At 47.1% G+C, this 22,382-nt stretch overlaps 1 protein-coding gene across 2 annotated transcripts in view; it reads left to right on the forward strand.

The window, feature by feature from the left end:
• Positions 1-832: 832 nt before the first annotated feature.
• LOC140409038 (embigin-like) overlaps positions 833-22,382 on the forward strand; it is a 108,231-nt gene continuing 86,681 nt past the window's right edge. For both annotated transcript variants that reach the window (XM_072497075.1, XM_072497076.1), the window contains exons 1-2: positions 833-1,139; positions 9,717-9,794. In XM_072497075.1, the coding sequence (XP_072353176.1) occupies positions 1,064-1,139; positions 9,717-9,794 (154 nt within the window). In that variant the 5' untranslated portion in view covers positions 833-1,063. The remainder of the gene's footprint in view (positions 1,140-9,716; positions 9,795-22,382) is intronic.

The raw sequence follows: 22,382 nt of genomic DNA on the forward strand, positions 1-22,382 counted from the left end.
TTTGCAGGAATTTCAGGAGTAAAGCTCCCCGTACTTGATAGAGGTTTATAAGATGATCAGGGGAATAGATAGAGTAGACAGTCAGAGACTTTTCCCCCGTGTGGAACAAACCATTACAAGGGGACATAAATTTAAGGTGAATGCTGGAAGATATAGGGGGGATGTCAGAGGTAAGTTCTTTACCAAGAGAGTAGTGGGGGCATGGAATTCACTGCCTGTGGAAGTGGTTGAGTCGGAAACAATAGGGACCTTCAAGCGGCTGTTGGATCGGTACATGGATTACGGTAGAATGATGGGGTGTAGATTAATTTGTTTTAATCTCGGACAAAAGTTCGGCACAACATCGTGGGCCGAAGGGCCTGTTCTGTGCTGTATTTTTCTATGTTCTATGTAAATGGATGCGAGGTGCAGCTAATTCGCCAGTTTATTAAGTGATGGAGTAACCATGGCGTACTCCTTTCCCAGGGAAGTGCGAGTTCAGATTCTCTAAGGTACGATCTGATATCATATGCTGTTCTGTCCGGATGACTGTGAAAGCGAATTGCAAGATTTAAAGGATTATCATAGATTATCATAGAATTTACAGTGCAGAAGGAGGCCATTCGGCCCATCGAGTCTGCACCGGCTCCCGGAAAGAGCAGATCCTGTTGCATTGCTATTAATAATTGGGTATTTTTTAATACACAAAATACGTATTTATTTAGACGAAGCATCTGGCAGTAAGAACCCGATTGGATGGGACACTTATTGAAAAAGATGCGTTCATACAATTAGCGAAAATGCAGCATTGGTTTGTCATCAATCTGGGAACAAGCACTTTCTCCCGCTAACTTCCGTGTCAGTCACGTCAGTGTTATTGTTTGAGAGAAGGGTTCCCTCTTGAGGACTGTGGACCGTTTCATGCGCACGTTTTAACCTTCAGGAGGATCTGGAGGAGAATGAGAAGCCGGAGAGAGGAGACCATTGAGAGACACAGACACGGAGAGGTCTGAGGAATAGAGGAGGAGGTACCATAAATACAGGGCAGCGGGCTGAGGAAATCCCCAGAGGAAAAGGCACCGGGATGACTGAGCCATCCTTGAAACACACTCTCTCCGTCATCTTCCTGATCGTCTCCTTTCGGGGTCAGGTCGAATCAGGTAAAGGCTCCAGAAGCGCTTTAAATTCAGTCGGGCCTGTGGGAGGTGGGTGTCCTTGTCCATTTTGAACGGGGGTCATTGGATGGTTAACAATGAAAGCGGAGTCACTGGAGCAGTCACCGGGCCGGGGGGGGGGGGGGGGGGCGGTGAGGCGGAGCAGGTCCTCTTGCGCTGAGGGGAATCGTGGATTGCGATGGGTTCATGTGTCGAAATTGCTTTAGTGCGAGTTGTGTGGCTGCGCTTCACTGGTGCTGGACATGGCCTTGTGTCCCCTGAAAGCACCTCGCCATCCCTCATTGTGGTCTCAAGCCTGCTGCACAGGCACACACAGAACACGGAAGGAGCTGCGGGAATGTATTTAAACTGTTAGACTCACCAAGAGGCGGGAAACATCTGTACCTCACACACAACCAGTGCTCATGACAATATGCTTATACATACATATCCTAGTTGGGTAATTGGAACATACCTGACAGTTTAATTTATGTGTGGTTCGCAGATGATTTATGTCGTTATAACGTAAAAGTGTCGATAAATAATTCGGACTTATATGGTTTAATTGAGGAATGACGTCCTGGTGTTCATGCAAACTATACAATCCAACAGCAGTGTGTGTGGAGATAATCGTTATGCTAAAATGGCTCATTGTGTTTTATACCAATTCTGTAATGTTTGGTGGTGAGAGCAGGCGTGGGGTGGGGGGGGGGGGGGGTCGCATACTGCTGCAGAGTGCAATCTTGGGCCAGCTTTTAGCACCGTATTCGAAATCCACCTTCAAGACTCAAAACACCTGCAGGAGGTGAGAGATGACATAGCCAAGGGCAAAGAAAGGGGCCATCTGGGATGGGCGAGGAACAGAGTGGAATTAAAGGGGCAGGAGTTAAGTGGGGAAGATGACGGACGGTAGAGGGGATTGGAGGCGCAAGCCTCCGGTAAGGTTGGTAACGTGGAACGTCCGGGGACTGAATGGGCCGGTTAAAAGGTTGCAGGTGTTCGCGCACCTCAGGAGCTTGAAAGCGGGTTTGGCTTTTTACAGGAGACACACCTCCCTGTGAAGACCAGGTGAGGCTAAGGAAGGGGTGGGTTGGCAGCTTTTTCACTCGGGGTTTGATTTAAAATCGAGGGGTGCGGCGATTTTAATGAGCAAAAAAATTGGATTCATGAGTGCGAAGGAGGTGAGGGATCCAGGTGGGAGATATGTGATTGTGAGTGGGGTATTGGACGGGGCACCGGTAGTGTTGGTAAATGTGTATGCCCCAAATGGGATGATGTGGGTTTTATGAGGGGGTTGCTGACAACAATCCCAGATTTGGCCATGTACAGTTGATCATGGGAGGAGATTTTAACTGTGTCCTGGAGCCGAGAGTGGATAGATCGAGCCCCAGGTCGATGGGTAGGGTACGAATGGCAAGGGAGCTGGGAGGGTTTATGGAGAGGATGGGTATGGTGGATCCATGGCGCTTTCAGAACCCAGGGAGAAGAGAGTATTCCTTTTCACACGTCGAGAAGGTGTATTCGAGGATTGATTACTTTGTAGTGAGTCGGGAGATTTTGGTTGGCGTGGAGGAGGCAGAGTATGCGGGGATAGTTATCTCGGACCATGCACCCCACTGGCTGGATATTTGGTTGAGTACGGGACGAGAGCAGAGGCCAGGGTGGAGGATTGACTCCGTGTTGGCAGATGGAGGTTTTTGTGATAAGGTGCGATTGGCGATTAGGGATTAAGTGGAGTTCAATCAGAATGGGGAGGTGTCTGCGGGCATTTTTTGGGAAGGACTGAAGGCAGTGGTCCAGGGAGAAATTATCTTATTTACGGTTCATGTAAATAAGGAAAGGAGGGCGGAACATGACCGTCTAGTGAGTGAGATAGTGGAGGTGGAGAAGGAATATTCGAGGGTGCCCATCGTGGAGGGATTGGCGAGGAGGAAAAAGTTTCAGGGGCAATTTGACAGGCTGACAATGGGGAGGGCGGTAGGGCAACTGCGTAGGGCAAGAGGGGTGCAATACGAGTGTGGGGAGAAGGCGAGCCACATGCTGGCGCACCAGCTGCGGAGGCAGACTGCGTCCAGGGAAATATTGAAAATCCGAACTGGGGCTGGGGATGTGGTGTCAGAGCCAGGGAAGATAAATGAGGCATTTCGAGAGTATTACCAGAGGCAGACCCAGGAGGAGAGGAGGGGGACATAGGGTAGTTTCTGGACGAGTTAGAATGTCCCCAGGTGGAGGAAGCAAAGAGGCAGGCGTTGGAGGAGCCCCTGGGGCTGAGGGAGGTGCTGGATAGTATCAGGGGTATGAAGTCGGGGAAGGCCCCTGGGCCGGATGGGTACTCGGCAGAATTTTATAAGGAATTTGCAGCGGACCTGGCACCACATCTGTTGGGGGCGTTTAATGAAGCACTGGAGAAGGGTGAGTTGTCGGAGGCGATGAAGCAGGCAGAAATCACACTAATACCCAAAAAAAGGGAAGGATCCAGTGGCAGGTGGGTCGTATAGACCCATATCACTATTGAACACGGATGTGAAAATATTGGCTAAGTTGTTGGCGGGGAGGATGGAGGATTGTGTCCCGGGGGTGGTTGCATAAAATCAAACAGGCTTCGTGAAGGGCAGCCAGCTTGCGAGTAATATAAGATGGCTGTTGAATGTGGTGATGAATCCGTCGAGAGCATGGGTACCGGAGGTGGTGGTGTCCATGGACGTGAGAAAGCATTTGATCGGGTGGAGTGGCAATACTTGTTCGAAATTTTGGGAAGGTTTGGGTTTGGGCCGAGATTTGTGGCATGGGTGCGGTTGCTGTATGTGGTGCCAAGAGCGAGGGCGAGGATGAATGATATGAGCTCACGAAGCTTTGACTTACACAGGAGTACGAGGCAGGGGTGCCCGCTGTTGCTGCTGCTGTTTGCGCTGGCCATAGAATCATTGGCGATGGCTCTCAGGGGATCGTCAGAGTGGCAGGGGATAATGAGGGGACAGAGGGAGCATCGGGTGTCGCTCTATGCCGATGACCTCTTGCTATATGTTTCGGATCCGTTGGAGAGTATGTGAAGGATTATGGGCTTGTTGGGGAGGTTTGGAGTGTTCTCTACAAGCTGAATGTAGGGAAAAGTGAGGTATTCCCAGTGAATGAGCTGTCACAGCGGGCTAATTTAGGGGGGATGCCATTTACAGTAGCGAGGGATAGGTTTAGGTACTTGGGGATTCAGGTAGCGAGGGAATGGACGGGGCTCCATAACTGGAACTTAACGAAGCTGGTGGAGGAGGCCAAGGCGAATCTTAAGAGGTGGGATACCCTGCACTTAACGTTGGCGAGGAGGGTCCAAGTGGTGAAAATAAATATTCTGCTGAGGTTCTTGTCTATCTTTCAGGCTCTCCTGATCTTTATACCAAAGGCCTTTTTTCGGAAAGTGGACACAATCATCTCTGACTTTGTATGGGCGGGGAAGGTGCCGAGGGTGGGGAGGATCCTGCTACAGTGGCAGAGGCAGCAGGGGGGGTTGGCGTTGCCAAACTTGCTTCATTATTATTGGGTGGCGAATGTGGACAAGGTGCGGCGGTGGTGGGAAGGAGAAGGGATAGAGTGGGTTCGGATGGAGGAGGAATCTTGTATGGGGTCTAGTTTGAGGGCTATGGTGACGGCAGCATTACAAATGACTCCGAGTAGGTATTCAGGGAGCCCTGTGTTGCAGTCCATGGTGAAGATATGGAATCAGCTGAGGAAGCATTTTAGGGTGGAAGGGATGCCGGTGCTAACGCCGCTGTGCAAGGATCATGGGTTTGAGCCGGGGGGGATGGATAGTGTATACAGGAGGTGGAGGGAAGTGAGGCTTGTCAAGGTGAGGGATTCGTATTTGGAGGAAGGGTTCGCCAGTCTGGAGGAGCTAAGGGAAATGAAATGAAATGAAAATCACTTATTGCCACAAGTAGGCTTCAAATGAAGTTACTGTGAAAAGCCCCTAGTGCCCCTAGGGCATTATTTTTTAAAGGATAAATTTATGGCTAATTTATTATTTTCCCAGCAGCCTACAAGTGCTGTCTGAGTTGAGGAACGGATGTGGTCATTGAAATCACTGACAAGAATCAGCCAGGAACGAGTTAACTCAGTCAGCCAGGAACAAGTTAACTCAGTCAACCAGGAACGAGTTAACTCAGTCAGTACCTGTAACGTACTGGTGTCTGTTCTGTAAATACAAGTTGAACTACAATATTGTATCTCAAAATAATTAAAACGATTGATTGTGATGGAGCCATTTGTTGTGTTTTGTACTCTAATATTTTTTTAATTTGTATCTTTATTTCAAATTCCACTTTTTACATTGGCCTCTTGGGCTCTCATACAATTTTCTGGCACCTTTATATTCTATTGAGTTGACTAAATTGTTGACATTCTTAATTGCTGGTCTGTACTGATTGGACATATTGATGTTGACTTCAGCCTATTTCTCACCCATTGGCTTGACTATCCAAATAATTTATGCGGCTAGATTGACATCCACATCAAACCCAGTGCGTCAGGCTGACACTCAGCTAGGGTAGTTGTGAAAGTTGACAATCTGTTGTCAAAGATTCCAACTTTAAATCCTTCCTTTGGCTCCTCTGTCTTCTATGTGCTTTGCATTCATTTGTGTTCCACAATGGAAATGAAAACTGAGAGAGATGTAAATTATGCTGCCAAACTATGACCCATTTTACATGATTACAACAAAGTCAAGTTCTACCCCAGTGACTTTGTCTCGTTCTGTGTCCAGTAACTTCTATGGAGTTGCTCTTGCTTCAGCAGCATTGCTTAGCCAGAAATATGGCAAAATCCCATTTACTTGTGTTAATGTGATTTACTACACTTCTGGCAAATTGTTGCCAACAACAAGTTATATTTACATAACATCTTTAATGTCATGAAACGTCTCATGATGCTTCACAGGAGCATTTTAAAACAGAGTATGACATTGAGCCATGTCAGCAGATATTAGGTCAGATGACCAAAAGTTTGGTCAAAGAGGCAGGATTTAAGAAGTATATTTAAAGAAGAAAAGTGTGGTAGAGAGATATAGAGGTGGAGGGAGGGTATTCCAGAGCTCGGGTTTGTGGCAATTGAAAGCAATCATGATTGGGAATGTGCAAGAGACAGAATTTGAGGAGTGCAGCTATCTCAGAAGGTGGTATTATGGGCCAGGGTTTAGAGAACACCAAAGTATATCATGGAGTTCACCTGGCCCACAACTTTGAATAGATTTTGGTTATGGGGAGCACAAGGGCCCACTTTGCAGGTGTGATGCAACAGAGAACTAAAAGTATTTTAAAACAAAAACAATGTTTATTCTATGAATCCAGTTAACATTTTATAAACACCCAGTAAACATCTTATCAACTACCAACCCTGATAACCCCCCCAAAAAGATACCGTACTCCACAGGTAACCCTTAGTAACTTTCCTAACATCCATAAGTCAAAAAACCCTTTTTAACAAAGACAGTAGTTTGCATTCCTTACAGAAACAGGTATTACTTTGAAATCATCAAGTGATCTGGAGACATTCTTTAGATTGCAGAGAGAGAGATCAATACACACATCTGCTTGGTTTGAATGCGGCTCTTCAACTGAAACGAAACTAAGATACACTGCAGCTCCCAGCTCAAAACAAAAGTAAAGGACAGAATCACATTCCAGCTCCATCCACACAATGACATCACTGCAGCCATTTGCTGAAACACACTTTTCTTAAAGGGACTCTCACATGACCGTGGGAAGAGATCAAAGTGGGAGGAAGGGGTAAGACCACAGAGCGCTTTGAAAAAGAAGATGAGAATTTTAAAATCAAGGAACTGTTTGATTGGGGGGCAGTGTAAGTCAGCCCCGGTCAGCAGAGTTTTAGATGACATAAAGTTTACAATGTGCTCTGATTGCTGGAATTTATATTGTTAGGAAATAGAGATAGGTTGTATTTGTGTGTGTTAGGAATAAGCTCCAGCTTTTAAGTTTTCATTTTCAGTTTAACTTATATTTCTGTATTTGTGAGTTAAGGAAGGGGGAACCTGAGTTTTGGTTTCACAGTAAAAGATCCTTGCATTCTAAGGAGGTTTCATGACTCTTAGAGAAAATATGTTGTTGCTGTAGCCATCTGGGATGGCCACTTGCAACTAGGGACAGAGAAACTCGCAAAGCCTAGTGGGTAAAATGGAAAAGCCAAGACTCAGGCAGGCTCAGAGCCTGAAAATGTATATTTGCAACCAAGAAGTCCAGACGGTATCGAAACTCCGAACAATTAGCATTTTGATGGGCTGAATAGCATTTGATAGCCCATCTCCACCAGAACAAAGGACTGGTACTCGAGCGACCGGTACAGTCCCAGACATTTTGGCGGCACTCCCTGTACAGGGGACGTGTAAACAACGGGGTCAGTGACCGCTTGGGACACGCCCAGCCATCCAGATCCCTGCCCACTTATTGGCTAGGAATCGAACGGAATGATCAGGGATCACCCAATTAGTGAGGTCCAAACTGAAGGACCGCCCAAAAGAGTGCGAAAACCCCCAAGTATAAGAAGAAGAGTTTGCCATATGTTCGTCCTCTCTTGTAAACGGTCACAACCATCTCCAATTGAAGCAACACAAGAAGCAAGTCCAAGTTCAACGCTCGCTACCAGACAGATGAGCCTAGCTGACCAGCAGTTACTCCTTCGAACTCGATAGAATCAAATAGCGGCTACTGTTTCTCTGACCTAAGCCGGGTGTCTGAAGTTAAGTACAGGTTGTCTTAGTTGATAGGTGTAGTTAACTAGTAATGTTTATGTTGCATGACTAATTGTGTGAAAATAAAGTATCCTTGACCTTGAACTAACTAACTGGTGTTTGACTCTTTGATTGATAGCCGGTTGAACCTTGTAGTGGTATCATTTCATACCTGCGACTCTGAGCATTAGAACATAGATCTCAAAAGAAAGCAGGGCAAACTCACCGATTGCCATCATTGGAACAGAGCCATAGGAAAAGATAGAGTAAAAGGAAAAGGCACAACATTGCTTCACAACAAAGGGCCCACAGAAATACAAGAACAGGTTGGAGTTAGTTGGGAGAAGCTGCCAGAACAAGCAGTGCAGGAAAGGGACAGGTAGAGGTCCCTAAACTAAAGAAGAAGCCCAAAAGCAGGTCAAGAAAAAGTCCCAAAATAAAAGCTAAGTCAAGGAACGAGGACAGGAACCAAAAACAAACAAAGAAGTTAAAGTAAGGAGCAGAAGAGAAAGCTCCAAATTAAAGAGAGAAAGTTACAGGAAGCAGACTTAAAGCAAAATAGGCTCTTGAGAAACCAAAAGATGTAAGGAAACAGTCGAAGGTCTGTAACTTTACTACGGGCCGGTGAAGCAGTGTTGTTTGGTTGGTATGGCTGAGCATCTGAGAGAGAGTGCATAGAAGCACAGCTTGCATGCATGTGGCGATCCAGGGGAAAGGAATATCGGAAGGAAAGATCAAACCACTGGAATGGATTCCTGTTGAAGACGACCGAGAGAAAGTGTCCTTTGGGAGAAGATTCCAAGGTGCGTGCTTTGAGTATTGAGCTTGACGATTCTTGGGAGAAAGGCAGGTTTCAATGAGACCAATTGACTCACAGTATGACAAGCGTCTGGGTGGCGGTGATGAGAGATCATTAGCATTAGCATTTGTTTGGGGTGGCACCTGTCACTTGGCTTTAGAGTGTGGTGTGTCTGACCACACGTCACCGATTGGTTTACATGGATTGTCTGCTTACTGTGAACATTATGGTATAAGATAGGTTTTGTAACTTGTGATATCATTACAATTCTGTTTCTATCTGCAAATGTATAGGTGTGAGTGAAGGAGAATTGTAATGTAGTTCATTTTTTCTTGTTTAACAGATATTTTATTCTTTTGTTGAATGTTCTTCAGCAGACGTTGCGACTGTTCAGCTGCCACCCTCCACCTTTCTAAACAAAAAATAAAAATGAGGAACTGGCAGGCTCCCTCCTGGGATCTGACTTGTTGAGTCAGCTGGGGTGTTCACAATAAGATTATATTCTAAACTCTCCCTCTCTAATTTACGTAAAACTGGAGTAGTGGAGAAGGACACATGGGGTGGAATTCTCCGGCCTCCCAGTCACGTGTTTTGTGGCAATGGGAGGCTGCGCAGAATCTCCTGCCGGTGGAATTCTCTGTTCCCGCACTGTCAATGGGACTTCCTTTTGAAGCTGCCATGATCTCCTGCTACCTCTACCCAGCAATGAGCCTAGTGACCCTGGTTGCATGGGGGCAGGGAGCCCACGGCAAATCCAACTGAAACTCGGAAGTGCCAGCTATCACACTTGGACACAAAGAAAAGTGGTGTATAACATTTGCCAACTACCTGAGGTCTTGAGTTTGAGGAAGAACTGGAGAAACTTCAGCTTTTGTTCTTGAACGGAGATGCCGAAGAGGGAATTCTAATGAAAATATCTATGAATATGAATTACATCTAACAAATAAATTAAAAGATAGTTCAAAGTAACTGTGTGAGTCCATTTTGTTTTAACAACTGTTTCAGAGTGGCAGTGGAGTGGCTTTACTAAGGCCCGTACATTTTAAATTTCCAGGTCAGCCTCAATATGCAACTTCAGAACCCAACATACCCATGGGCAATGGAAAACATCTGGAGACTATTCATCTATCAGGTAATTCCAATGTGACATTTCTTTCATTGATATCTAATAATATTTGTTGTGCAATTTGCTTTGCTTCAGGACGTATTTGCATTTTGTAGATCCTTCAGCTGACTATCAATTTTCCAAATCTCATGAGGAATATATTTTTGCTGAAATGTTCTGGGATCCTATAATATTTTGCAGCGTTAAATAAGATACGAAGTGAAAATTCAAACATGTCTTAGAATATTTTAGGTAAGGATGTGATGTTACATATTTTTTTTAAATCATATTCGTGAGTATTTTAATCCAGGCATCAGAAGTGTTGCTAAAGATGGCAACATAGTATACAAAAGAAGAAAAAAAAATCAGACTTTAAACATGAAGATGAGGAATTCCATATGACTGATAAAGTTTACCACTAAGTCTCTTTTGTACAACTGGTGGTTCATGGGGCAGAATTTTATGGTCCCTTGCAGGCGGTTTTGCAGGTGGGGACGGGGGCCCATAAAGTTCAGTGGATGTGTTTCCTGCTGCCCACTGCCTCCCCCAAATCTGGCCACACTTTAACAGGCAGTGAGCGAAGTCTTGGGCAGCCCGTCTGCCCATGCACCATTTAATCACCAATTATTGGCCACATTAGCACCGCTTACCACCCAGCTGCAGCCTTTCAGCTGGCGGAAGGAGGTTGGCAACTGTTGAGAAGATGGTTGGTTAGTTTGCTTGGGTCTTGGGCAGGAAAGGGCTGGCACTACCTTCATGGAGCCCTTTTTCCGAACCGAGGTCAGCCCAAAGTCTGCCCCTCACAGGTGTCCTCTCCCCCCACCCCTCTGGACTATTTATCCAGGCTGCCAGCTCTTTTGCCCGCTACCCTCCTCCCCTCCCCATCCTCCGTCCCCTTCCACACAGGGACCCCTTTCCAGGCCACACAGAGAAACCTCCCTCAACCTACAGATTGCCCCAGGCCTTGGACATGCTGATCCATAGCCAAAACCCGCACCCCCAATGCCTCCATGCGGACGCCACCCGAGCGGTGTTGGCCTGGATGGCACGCATGGTCGGCACCACCTCCTGCTTCTGCACGTGGTTGGACTCCTCCATCTGTGCCTGCAAGTGCTGGATAGTCGCCGACAACCCCTCATGTAGTCCCTGGCTCTGCGACTGCATCTCCACAATCGATGGGACTACCCGTTCCAGAAGCCCTAAACCTATCTGGACAGCAGTTAGTCCCTGTAATTGGGCTGCCTGCCCTCCGGCCGGCCGCCCCCTCCAGGTTCCTACCTCCACCTGATGTCCCAGAGCAGCTGTGTGGTGCGCACCAGAGAGTGTCCCAGGAGCCTCTTCACTAAAATGCCCAACCGAGGTGAGTGTCCCTGGGATGGTGGAGGGTGTTGGAGACATGTTGACATGAAATCGGTGTCAACATCGGACTCAAGTTCCGGGGTGTCCTGGGTCTCAGGGACATGGATCCCGTTTGTGTCGGTGTCATCATCGCTGTTCAGCACGCGGTGGGGTTCTGGCTGTGGATGTGGCTGGGGTTTGGTGACACCAGAAGGGCCTGCCCCATCACCAGCAGCTCCTGCAATACACAAGAAAAGATGCATGATTAGACCACAGGCCTGGAGGTGGTGGGGGTGGTGTGAAGGTGGTGTGGTGGGGGGGTGAGGGTGGTGTGGGGGTGGTGTGAGGGTGGTGTGGGGATGAGGGCGGTGTGCGGGTAAAGGTGGTGTTGGGTGGGGGGGGGATGACACACGTGTCACGGGGAACGGCAACTCAGTGGGGTCTCACTTTCTTGCCCGAGGCCGATCTTCACCCCGGCGACTTCCCTTTCCTCGGCCCGCTGACCACATCCAGGGCCCGCTGCTCTGTCGTGGTGAGGGGCCGCAGGTCAGATGGTCCCCCTGGAGACTTTTCCCACTCCCTGCGGTTATGGCTGGGCTCCTGGGGGGGGTGGGCTGAAACAGAGAATGCACAGTGTTAGACAGTCCAACGCACACAGCCCGAGGGATGGATATCTGGTGGCTTTGATGGCCAGGGCGTGCGGCCATGGTGGCCGTTATGGGTGCCGGCATGTGTTGCAGGGATGGGGTTCGGCCACCCTCCAGGTTGGGGGGCATGGGGTAACGTGTATGTGGGACGAGGGTTGGTATCAGGGGCACAGTGCTGCCTACTCACCCTGGCCTCCATGAAGAGGTCTTGCAGCTTTTTACAGCACTGCAGGCTGGTCCGATTGGTGTTGCTGGTGGCGCTTCCTGCCTCTGCCACCTGCGCCCAGGCACAACAGCGGATGGCAGCCTCCTTCCCAGGCCGGGGTATAGGTTGGCCCACCTCTCCTCCATGGCATCCAGGAGGGTCTCGAGTTTGGCGTCCGTGTATCTCGCTGTCCTTGCTGCCACTTGGTGGCTGGGTTGGTGTTGTGGAGAGTGAAGTGTGTTTATGTGGCTGCAGCGTGTCAGCCTCCTGAGTGTCAATCATGAATCTGGTGAATCTGACATTGTTTCTCATTGGAATCGATTGTGTACCATGCGGCGCCAGTGCTAGCCCCTTAACATAGAACATACAGCACAGAACAGGCCCTTCGGCCCACGATGTTGTGCCGAACCTTTGTCCAAGATTAATCATAGATTATCATTGAATTTACAGTGCAGAAGGAGGCCATTCGGCCCCCCCGAGTCTGCACCGGCCCCCGGAAAGAGCACCCCACCCAAATTCAACACCTCCACCCAACACCAAGGGCAATTTGGACATTAAGGGCAATTTATCATTGGCCAATTCACCTAACCCACACATCTTTGGATTGTGGGAGGAAACCGGAGCACCCGGAGGAAACCCACGCAGACACGGGGAGGACGTGCAGACTCCGCACAGACAGTGACCCAAGCCGGAATCGAACCTGGGACCCTGGAGCTGTGAAGCAATTGTGCTATCCACAATGCTACCGTGCTGCCCTTAACAGGAGCTGAATCAGTCCAGGTTCAGCGCCAGTTTTGCTGTCGTGGAAGTCCACAAATCCTGCCCCGGCATTAACACTTAGTCTCAAGAACGGCGAATCCCACCCCATATTTGTGCAATTTCTTCATCAAGTATTTATCTGATTCCCTTTTCAAAACTACTATTGAATCTGTATCCAACAGCTGATATTGCAACAAATTTCATATCCGAACTATGTTGTTTAATAATGTTTCTTTCCTCATGTCATTTCTGGTTCTTTTGGGCCTTAACCTGTACCTTCTGGCTAATGGCCCTTCAGCCAATGCAAACAGATTTTTCTTTTCTCTATATCCTTCATGATATTAAACACTTCTATAAATTCTCCTATTAACCGACTCTGCTCTGAGGAGAACAAACCCAGCTTCTCCAGTCTATCCATGTAACTGTGATCCCTCATTTCTGGAATCAGTATCCTTTCCAAAGTTTTCATGTCCGTGCTAAAGTGTGGTGCCCAGCATTGGCCACAATGCTCCAACTTTGGCCACACAAGTGTTTTATATGGATCAATATAGTTTCAAAACAGCCCGGCATGGTGGTGCAGTGGTTAGCATTGCTGCCTACGGCGCTGGTCCTGGGTCACTGTCTGTGTGGAGTTTGCACATTTTCCCCTTGTCTACGTGGATTTCACCACCACATTCCACAAATGTGCAGGTTAGGTGGATTGGCCATGTTAAATTGCCCCTTAATTGGCAAAACATAATTGGGTACTCTCAATGTAAAAAAAAAACATAATTTCCAAATTTACGGGCCTCAATTTTTCAGATAGCAGATGCTCACTTCCTGCCATCCACGGGGCAGCGTGCAATATATCCCCGCCGACTCCCAACAGCTTCGCTGCCATTTGACACTCTAAAGATCATTCATTGGCATTAGGCGGGACTTCTCTCCTTCACTTGGAAGGAAATCCCGCCTTGGAGAGTTACCAGCCAATCTGATTGGCTGGCAGCTCTCCAGTTTCTCCAGCAACAGTATTGTAGTGGCCCCAAGAACTGGACACTCAGGTAAATGGAAGGGGTCCCAGGGCAAGGAGGGGAAAGGAGACCTCATGGTCATGAGGGGGACGATCAGGGTCTCAGGATGCAGGTTGGGTGAGTAGGGAGAGAAGTCTGGAGGTCACTGGGCCTTAAGAGGAGGAAGGGAGGGCTCCTCTGTCAGAATTAGGCTTCTGTTGGAGGTTTGATGTCTTCAGCACACACAGTGCAAACCGATGCTGTGTTTTCAGGAGTGTCACCAAGAGGGAGCATGGCGATGGGAAATAGGAATGAACCAAGGGTAGATTATTGGGATGCATCAGTGAGAAGAGAAGCTATTGATTGCGATTCTGTGACTATAATTAGATAGATAAAAATGGAACCAAGCAAATGCAGTCCTATCCACCTGGATAGCAGTGGAGAAGTGTTGGAGGGGGATATCAACTGTGTCAAAGCTGAAGACAGGTCAAGGTAGGAGCATTGACCTTTTTCACAGGCACATGAAGTATCAACATTAACTGTACTACCCTAACCTATCCTCCATGTTACTTCACCAAAATATAACAATGACATTAATAAGTTCCAACCCACCATAAGACTCATCATGCACTACTCTCCAAAATCGGTTGTATTGTTGGACACACTCATCTCCATCAAGGACGATCACCTCAGCACTTCACTTTACCGCAAGCCCACAGATAACCTCACGATGCTCCATTTCTCCAGCTTCCACCCTAAACACATTAAAGAAGCTATCCCCTATGGACAAGCCCTCCGTGTACACAGAATCTGCTCGGACGAGGAGGAGCGTAACAGAATCTCCAAGCGCTGAAAGATGCCCTCGTCCGAACGGGATATGGCGCTCGATTCATCGATTGACAGTTCCAACGCTCCACAGCAAAAAACCGCACCGACATCCTTGGAAGACAAACACGGGACACAACCGACAGAATACCCTTCGTCAGCCAGTACTTCCGCGGAGCGAAGAAACTACAACATCTTCTTTGCAGCCTTCAACATGTCATCGATGAAGACAAACATCTTGCCAAGGTCATCTCCACACCCCCACTACTTACCTTCAAACAACTGCGCAACCTAAAACAAACCATTGTTTGCAGCAAACTACCCAGCCTTCAGAACAGCGACCATGACACCACACAACCCTGCCATGGCAATCTCTGCAAGAGGTGCCAGATCATCGACATGGGTACCACCATTACACGTGAGAACACCACCCACCAGGTATGTGGTACATACTCGAGCGACACGGCCAATGCTGTCTACCTCATACGCTGCAAGAAATGATGTCCCAAAGCGTGGTACATTGGCGAGACCATGCAGACACTGCGACAACAGTGATATCACGCGACAATCGCCAGGCAGGAATGTTCCCTTACAGTCAGGGAACACTTCAGCAGTCAAGGGCATTCAGCCTCTGATCTTCGCGTAAGCATTCTCCAAGGAGGCCTGCAGGACGCGTGACAACGCAGAATTGCCGAGCAGAAACTTATAGCCAAGTTCCGCACACATGAGTACGGCCTCAACCGGGATCTTGGATTCATGTCGGATTACATTCACCCCCCCACCATCTGGCCTGGGCTTGCGAAATCCTACCAACTGTCGTGGCTTGAGACAATTCACACCTCTTTAACCTGTGATTATCCCTCTTTCCAGTTGCTCTGTCTGGACTTGTAGACTTAATTACCTCCAAAGACTTGCATTCAAAGTATCGTATTCCATCTTTGACATTGTCTATGTATATGTTTCTGGAACCCACCTCTTCCTTCACCTGAGAAAGGAGCAGTGCTCCAAAAGCTAGTGATTCGAAACAAACCTGTTGGACCTTTTTTGGAAGAGTTCCAAAGGCTCACAACCCTCTAAAAGAAAATAATTTCTCCTCATCTCTGTCTTAAATGGGTGACCCATTATTTTTAATGTGGAGATGCCGGCGTTGGACTGGGGTGAGCACAGTACGAAGTCTTACAACACCAGGTTAAAGTCCAACAGGTTTGTTTCGATGCCACTAGCTTTCGGAGTGCTGCTCCTTCCTCAGGTGAATGAAGAGGTCTGTTCCAGAAACACATATATAGACAAATTCAAAGATGCCAAACAATGCTAGGAATGCGAGCATTAGCAGGTGATTAAATCTTTACAGATCCAGAGATGGGGTAACCCCAGGTTAAAGAGGTGTGAATTGTCTCAAGCCAGGACAGTTGGTAGGATTTCGCAGGCCAGATGGTGGGGGATGAATGTAATGTGACATGAATCCCAGGTCCCGGTTGAGGCTGCACTCATGTGTGCGGAACTTGGCTATAAGTTTCTGCTCGGCGATTCTGCGTTGTCGCGGGTCCTGAAGGCCACCTTGGAGAACGCTTACCCGGAGATCAGAGGCTGAATGCCCTTGACTGCTGAAGTGTTCCCCGACTGGAAGGGAACATTCCTGCCTGGTGATTGTTGCGCGATGTCCGTTCATTCGTTGTCGCAGCGTCTGCATGGTCTCGCCAATGTACCATGCTTCGGGACATCCTTTCCTGCAGCGTATGAGGTAGACAACGTTGGCCGAGTCGCACGAGTATGTACCGCGTACCTGGTGGGTGGTGTTCTCACATGTAATAGTGGTATCCATGTCGATGATCTGGCACGTCTTGCAGAGATTACCATGACAGGGTTGTGTGGTGTCGTGGTCACTGTTCTGAAGACTGGGTAGTTTGCTGCAAACAATGGTTCGTTTGAGGTTGCGCGGTTGTTTGAAGGCAAGTAGTGGGGGTGTGGGGATGACCTTGGCAAGATGTTCATCGTCATCAATGACGTGTTGAAGGCTGTGAAGAAGATGACGTAGTTTCTCCGCTCCGGGGAAGTACTGGACGACGAAGGGTATGCTGTCGGTTGTGTCCCATGTTTGACTTCTGAGGAGGTCGGTCCGGTTTTTCGCTGTGGCGCGTTGGAACTGTCGATCGATGAGTCGAGTGCCATATCCCGTTCGTACAAGGGCATCTTTCAACGTCTGTAGATGTCTGTTACGCTCCTCGTCTGAGCAGATCCTGTGTATACGGAGCGCTTGTCCATAGGGGATGGCTTCTTTAATGTGTTTAGGGTGGAAGCTGGAGAAGTGGAGCATCATGAGGTTATCCGTGGGTTTGCGGTAAAGTGAAGTGCTGAGCTGACCGTCCTTGATGGAGACGAGTGTGTCCAAGAATGCAACTGATTTTGGAGATTATTTTTAAGCAGTGGCCCCTAGTTCTAGATTCTCCCACAAGCAGAAGCATCCTTTCCACATCCAATCTGTCAAGACCTACAAATGTTTCACTCAAGTCACCTCTTACTCTTCTAAATTTCAGCGAGTACAAGCCTAGCCTGTTCAGCATATCCTCATAAAACAACCCTCCCATTCCAGGTATTAGTCGAGCAAACCTTTTCTGAACTGCCTCCAATGTAGCTAAATCCTTCCTTTAGTAAGGAGAACAATACTTTACACAGTACTCCAGAATGCGGTCTCAACAATGCCCAATCTAACTGAAGCATAACCTTGCTACTATTGTAGTTAATTCCCCTTGCAATAAACAATAACATTATATTAGCTTTCCTAATTTCCTGCTGTACCTTTTAAGATTTAAATTCTGGGACATCCAGAACACTCTGCATCTCAGATCTCTGCAAACTCTCACCATTTAGATAATATGTATCTTTTTTATTTGTCCTGCCAAAATATTTTGCCCCCTCATTCAACCTATGTATATCCCCATGGAGCTCCCTTATGTCCTCAACTGTATCATTAGCAACTTTAGCAACCATACAATCTGTTCCTTCATCTAAATCATTCATGTAAATTAAAATCATAGAATCTCTACAGTGCAGAAGGAGGCCATTTGGCCCATCGAGGCTGTATCGACCCTTGGAAAGAGTACCCTGCTGAGGCCCACTCCCCCACCCTATCCCCATAACCCCACCTAACCTTTTGGATACTAAAGGATAATTTAGCATGGCCAATCCATCTTACCTGCACATCTTTGGACTGTGGGAGGAAACCAGAGCACCCGGAAGAAACCCATGCAGACACGGGGAGAATGTGCAAACTCCACACAGTCACCCGAGGCTGGAATTTAACCCGGGTCCCTGGCGCTGTGAAGAAACAGTGCTAACCACTGTGCCACCATACTGCCTGCTGTAAAACATTCAGGCCCCAGCACTGATCCCTGTGGGATACCACTCATTACATCTTGCCAACAGAAAATGACCCATTGAGGCCTAATCTCTGTTTCCTGTTATCTAGCCAATCTTCTTTCCATGCCACTATGTTACTCCCTACACCATGAGTTTTGTTTTTCTGCAATAAACTTTGCTGTGGCAAATGACCAAATTCCTTTTGGAAATCTAAATACAGTACATTCACCAGTTCCCCTTAATCTACAGAACCTGTCACTTCTTCAAAGAACTCCATTAAATTGGTTAAACGTGATTTCCCTCTCACATAACAATGTTGAATCTGCCTGATTATCTTGAATTTATCAAACTGGTCTGCTATAACGTCTTTAATTATAGCTTCTCATGTTTTCCCAATGAGAGATATTAAGCTAACTGGCCTGTAGTTCCCAGCGTTCAGTTTCCCTCATTTTTTAAATAAGGGAGTTACATTTGCTATTTTCTGTAGTACACATCCACGCCAACAGAGCATCACTGCTTCACAGACTGCATTGAGGTGTCACCAAACTTTGAATCACCATGGATGTATGGCTTCATTTTGGGCAGACATTTCCAGGTTTGCACGTTGCAGCCTTTTCTTTAACTACGGGCCTCTCTCACATCCTTATTCTAACCTCCTTTAACTTCACAGTCTTCCTAGGACTTTCCTGTGCCATTCTGTAGTTCTTTAACCTGGGATTGGCTTTCTGTCCCTGTGCATTGTCCTGCCTATTCTCGCAATTTTTATGGAATCCCTTAGCCTCTGTGTTACCTGGTTCCAAACTGAAACTCAAGTGCTTATGCTTTTCAGTGTGGAGTGCTGGGGCGTCATTCTCCGACCCCCCGCCAGGTTGGAGAATCGCCGGGGGCTGCCGTGAATCCCGCCCCCGCCGGTTGCCGAAGTCTCCGGTACCGGATATTCGGCGGGGGCGGGAATCGGGCCGCGCCAGTTGGCGGGCCCCCCCGCTGGATTCTCCGGCCCGGCAAATGACTTCGGCAACCGGCGGGGGCGGGATTCACGGGAGCCCCCGCGATTCTCCAACCCGGCGGGGGGTCGGAGAATGACGCCCCATATTCCTAACACGCACAGTACATATGTGAATTACTTAAACTATCTGTATTTTCTGACAACATTATTTTTAACTCTTTTAATTAACCACAGATGGTGGGTTCTTGATGTTTTTCTTTCTTAATGGAATGTATCTTCATTGAGTGTATTCTGAAGTATCGCTTTAAATATCTGGCACTGCATCTCTATTATCTATCCCTTAACCTCATTTGCCAGTTCATTTTAGCTAGCTCTGCTTTCATGTCCTCTTAATTGCCCTCCTTTAAGTTTAAAATACTCGTCTTGGACCAACTTCTATTTCCCTCAATCTGAATGTAAAATTCAATGATATTATAAACTCTGCTACCTAGGGGTGCTTTCACTATGAGGTCATTAATTAAGCTTATCTTGTTGCACAAGACCAGGTTCAGTGTAGCCTGCTCTCTTGTTGGCTCCAGAATGTATTGTTCCAAGAAACATTCTATGAACTCCTCATCTAGGCTACCTTTGCCCATCTGATTTTTCCAGTCTATGTGGAGATTAAAACCCCACTAACGATCACCATACGTTTCTGAAAAGTTCCCATTCTTTCTTCCTTCATCCTAACATGTGGGTTCCTTTATATTCCGCCCTAACATGTGGGTACTGTTAGGGAGCATGTACACCATCAACACAATTGGCTTCTTGATTTTATCATTTTGCATCTCCACCCAATCTACTTCTATATCCCGATTTCCTGAACTTAGGTCATCTCTCAGGATTGTGCTAATACCATCATTAATTAAAAGAGCCACCACTCCACCTTTTCCCAGATTGCTGTCCTTCTTAAACGTCAGGAAACTTTGGTATTCCGGTTCCAATCTACATCTTCCTCAGCCATGTCTCAGTAATGGCTGTCAGATTGTACTTAGTTCTTTCCATTTGAGCTATCAGTTTATCTGTTTTGTTTTGAATGCTACACACATTCAGATACTGAGCCTTTAGTTTTGTAGGTTTTTAAAATTTTGTAAATAAGCCTTATCTGCTGATTTACTCTTAGATTTGTACTCTTTAAACCTTCCTGTCATAGTCAGTTTATCATTTCCCATGTTTGTGCCTGTTGTGTTCTGTGATATGACTGTTGTAATGATGCACACAGCACATCTAGTGGTTTAACAATAGAGATAATTTATTAACAAACACGTAGAAAGATAACGAATGAATTATAATACAGACAATGGCTACTAAATGAATTCAGTGAGTTCTTCTGGAGCTACTCTAAGTGCAACTATCTTCTTGTATGACTTACTACCAACTTGCGGGTATCTCGAGTCATGTGATAGATCTCTAACGCCACCTGCTGGTCGGAGGTCATACCGATAACGATCTGCACTGACAGACAACTATATACATAGATGTGTACATGCATATCACCACATCCTCCTTCCTTTGGCAGTATTAATATTTATGGCTCCTAGGCCATCCTGAGTCGCATCGGTCAAACTTTTTGTCTGTCTGGCACTGTCGTCAGCGAGATACGCAATTGGCTTGCCACTTCTGGTCATGTTTGGGTGACATTTGAAACACTATGTCCTTTTTTATTGAGACTCATAGTTGGGAAGTGTCAGGGGCCAGGTTGGGATTAAACTTGCCAACAAAGTTGATCATCCTAAGTGTGCGTAAGATGCTTTCATTGTCTGTGGGACATGGCATCGTCAGAATGGCCTTTATCTTTTCGTTATACGGCTGCACACCTTGTGACGAGAGCCTGTCCCCTAAAATGTTGATGGTATCAACTCATTTGACATTTTGTTTTATTGCGCTTGAGGCCATTTTTTCTTACCCATTGTATGACTCTGAGAGTCTTCTGTCATGCTCCTCGTGTGTGGAAACCCCCCCCCCCCCCCGTCCCCGAATTATGATATCATGGACATAAACGTGGATGCCTGATAACCCTTCAACTATGTGCTCCATGGATCAATGGAAAATTTCAGACGCTGAAATTATGCTGAACGGCGTTCTCAGGAAACAGTAGCACCCGAAGGGTGTGTTAAACGTGCACAGCCTTGTACTTGCTTTGTCCAGCTGGAGCTGCCAGAAGCCTTGCGACACGTTCAACTTGCTGAAACACATCGCTCCAGCCATCTTGCACGCTATTTCTTCCCTCTTCGGAATTGGGTAGTGCTCCCTTTTGATGTTAGAGTTCAGGTCTTTGGGGTCCATGCATATCCTCAGGTCACCGTTCCTCTTTTAACACACACCGTAGAGTTAACCCAGTCGGTGGGTTCCTCTATGCGCCTGATGACTCCTAGAGTCGTCATTCTGCGTAACTCGGCCTTCAGTTTATCCTTCAGCGGAGCAGGTACACTTCTAGCGCATGCACGACTGGCTTTGCATTCTCCTTCAACTGGATGCGGTACGTAAAAGGCTGAGTGCCAAAGCCTTGAGATACCTCCAGAAAGTCCTTTAGAATGGATTCTATAGATGCATGTTGGCGGGTTGCCGGGCTTTCTGCAGTGTGCACCCTCTTAATGAACCTAAGCTCTTGACACGTTTCCACTCCTTTGATAGATTCGAGCTCTGTCTCCACTACGGAAAATATGATCATGCACGTTCTGTTCTTGACAGTTACTGTGAGCTCACATGCTCTGAATGTTGTGATTTGATGACCATTATAGTCTTTGTCACTGTTCTATATTCACTGTTCTGCGGACCATTTTCAGTTTGATTTTCAGTCGTTTCAACGCTGACAAAGTGATCAGATTTTCCCTCGCTCCTGTGCCAAGCTTGCATTTGGTTAGCGTTCCAATAACCATCAGCGGAATCGTCCATCTATCCTCGATGGTCTTCGCATCCGCATCACTGTGGCTGAAAATGGTGAGGAAAAATTTGCCGCTTTGGCAGATCGAACTCTTTGTGTCCTCCGTTGAAATCATGTTCACAGCAGCCGGGTCGTCGATGCATATCTCATTATCCACACTAATTGGTCCTGATTGGTCAACTGTTGGACGTGAGGGACATCACCTGGCGAAGTGACCCTTCTGCAAAACTTGTAACAAATCTTTCCAAGTGCGGGACATTGTCGTGCAAATGTCGCTTGCTGGCACAAAATTGCGGCCCGCACTAAGACCACGTTTCCTTTTCGACTGCGTCACAATGCTTATGGCGTATTTCACAGAATTTACAATGCAGAAGGAGGCCATTCAGTCCATCTAGTCTGTACTGGATGGATCTTGGAAAGAGCACCTCACTTAAGCCCAATAACCTTCACCCTAACCCAATAACCCACCTAATCTTTTTAGACACTAAGGGCAATTTAGCATGGCCAATCCACCTAAACGGCACATCTTTGGACTGTGGGAGGAAACCAGAGCGCGCGGAGGAAACCCACGCAGACCGGGAAGAACATGCAGACTCCGCACAGACAGTGACCCAATTCGGGAATCGAAC

Source organism: Scyliorhinus torazame, chromosome 3 (assembly GCF_047496885.1).
Source record: "Scyliorhinus torazame isolate Kashiwa2021f chromosome 3, sScyTor2.1, whole genome shotgun sequence".
NCBI classification, from domain to species: Eukaryota; Metazoa; Chordata; class Chondrichthyes; order Carcharhiniformes; family Scyliorhinidae; genus Scyliorhinus; species Scyliorhinus torazame.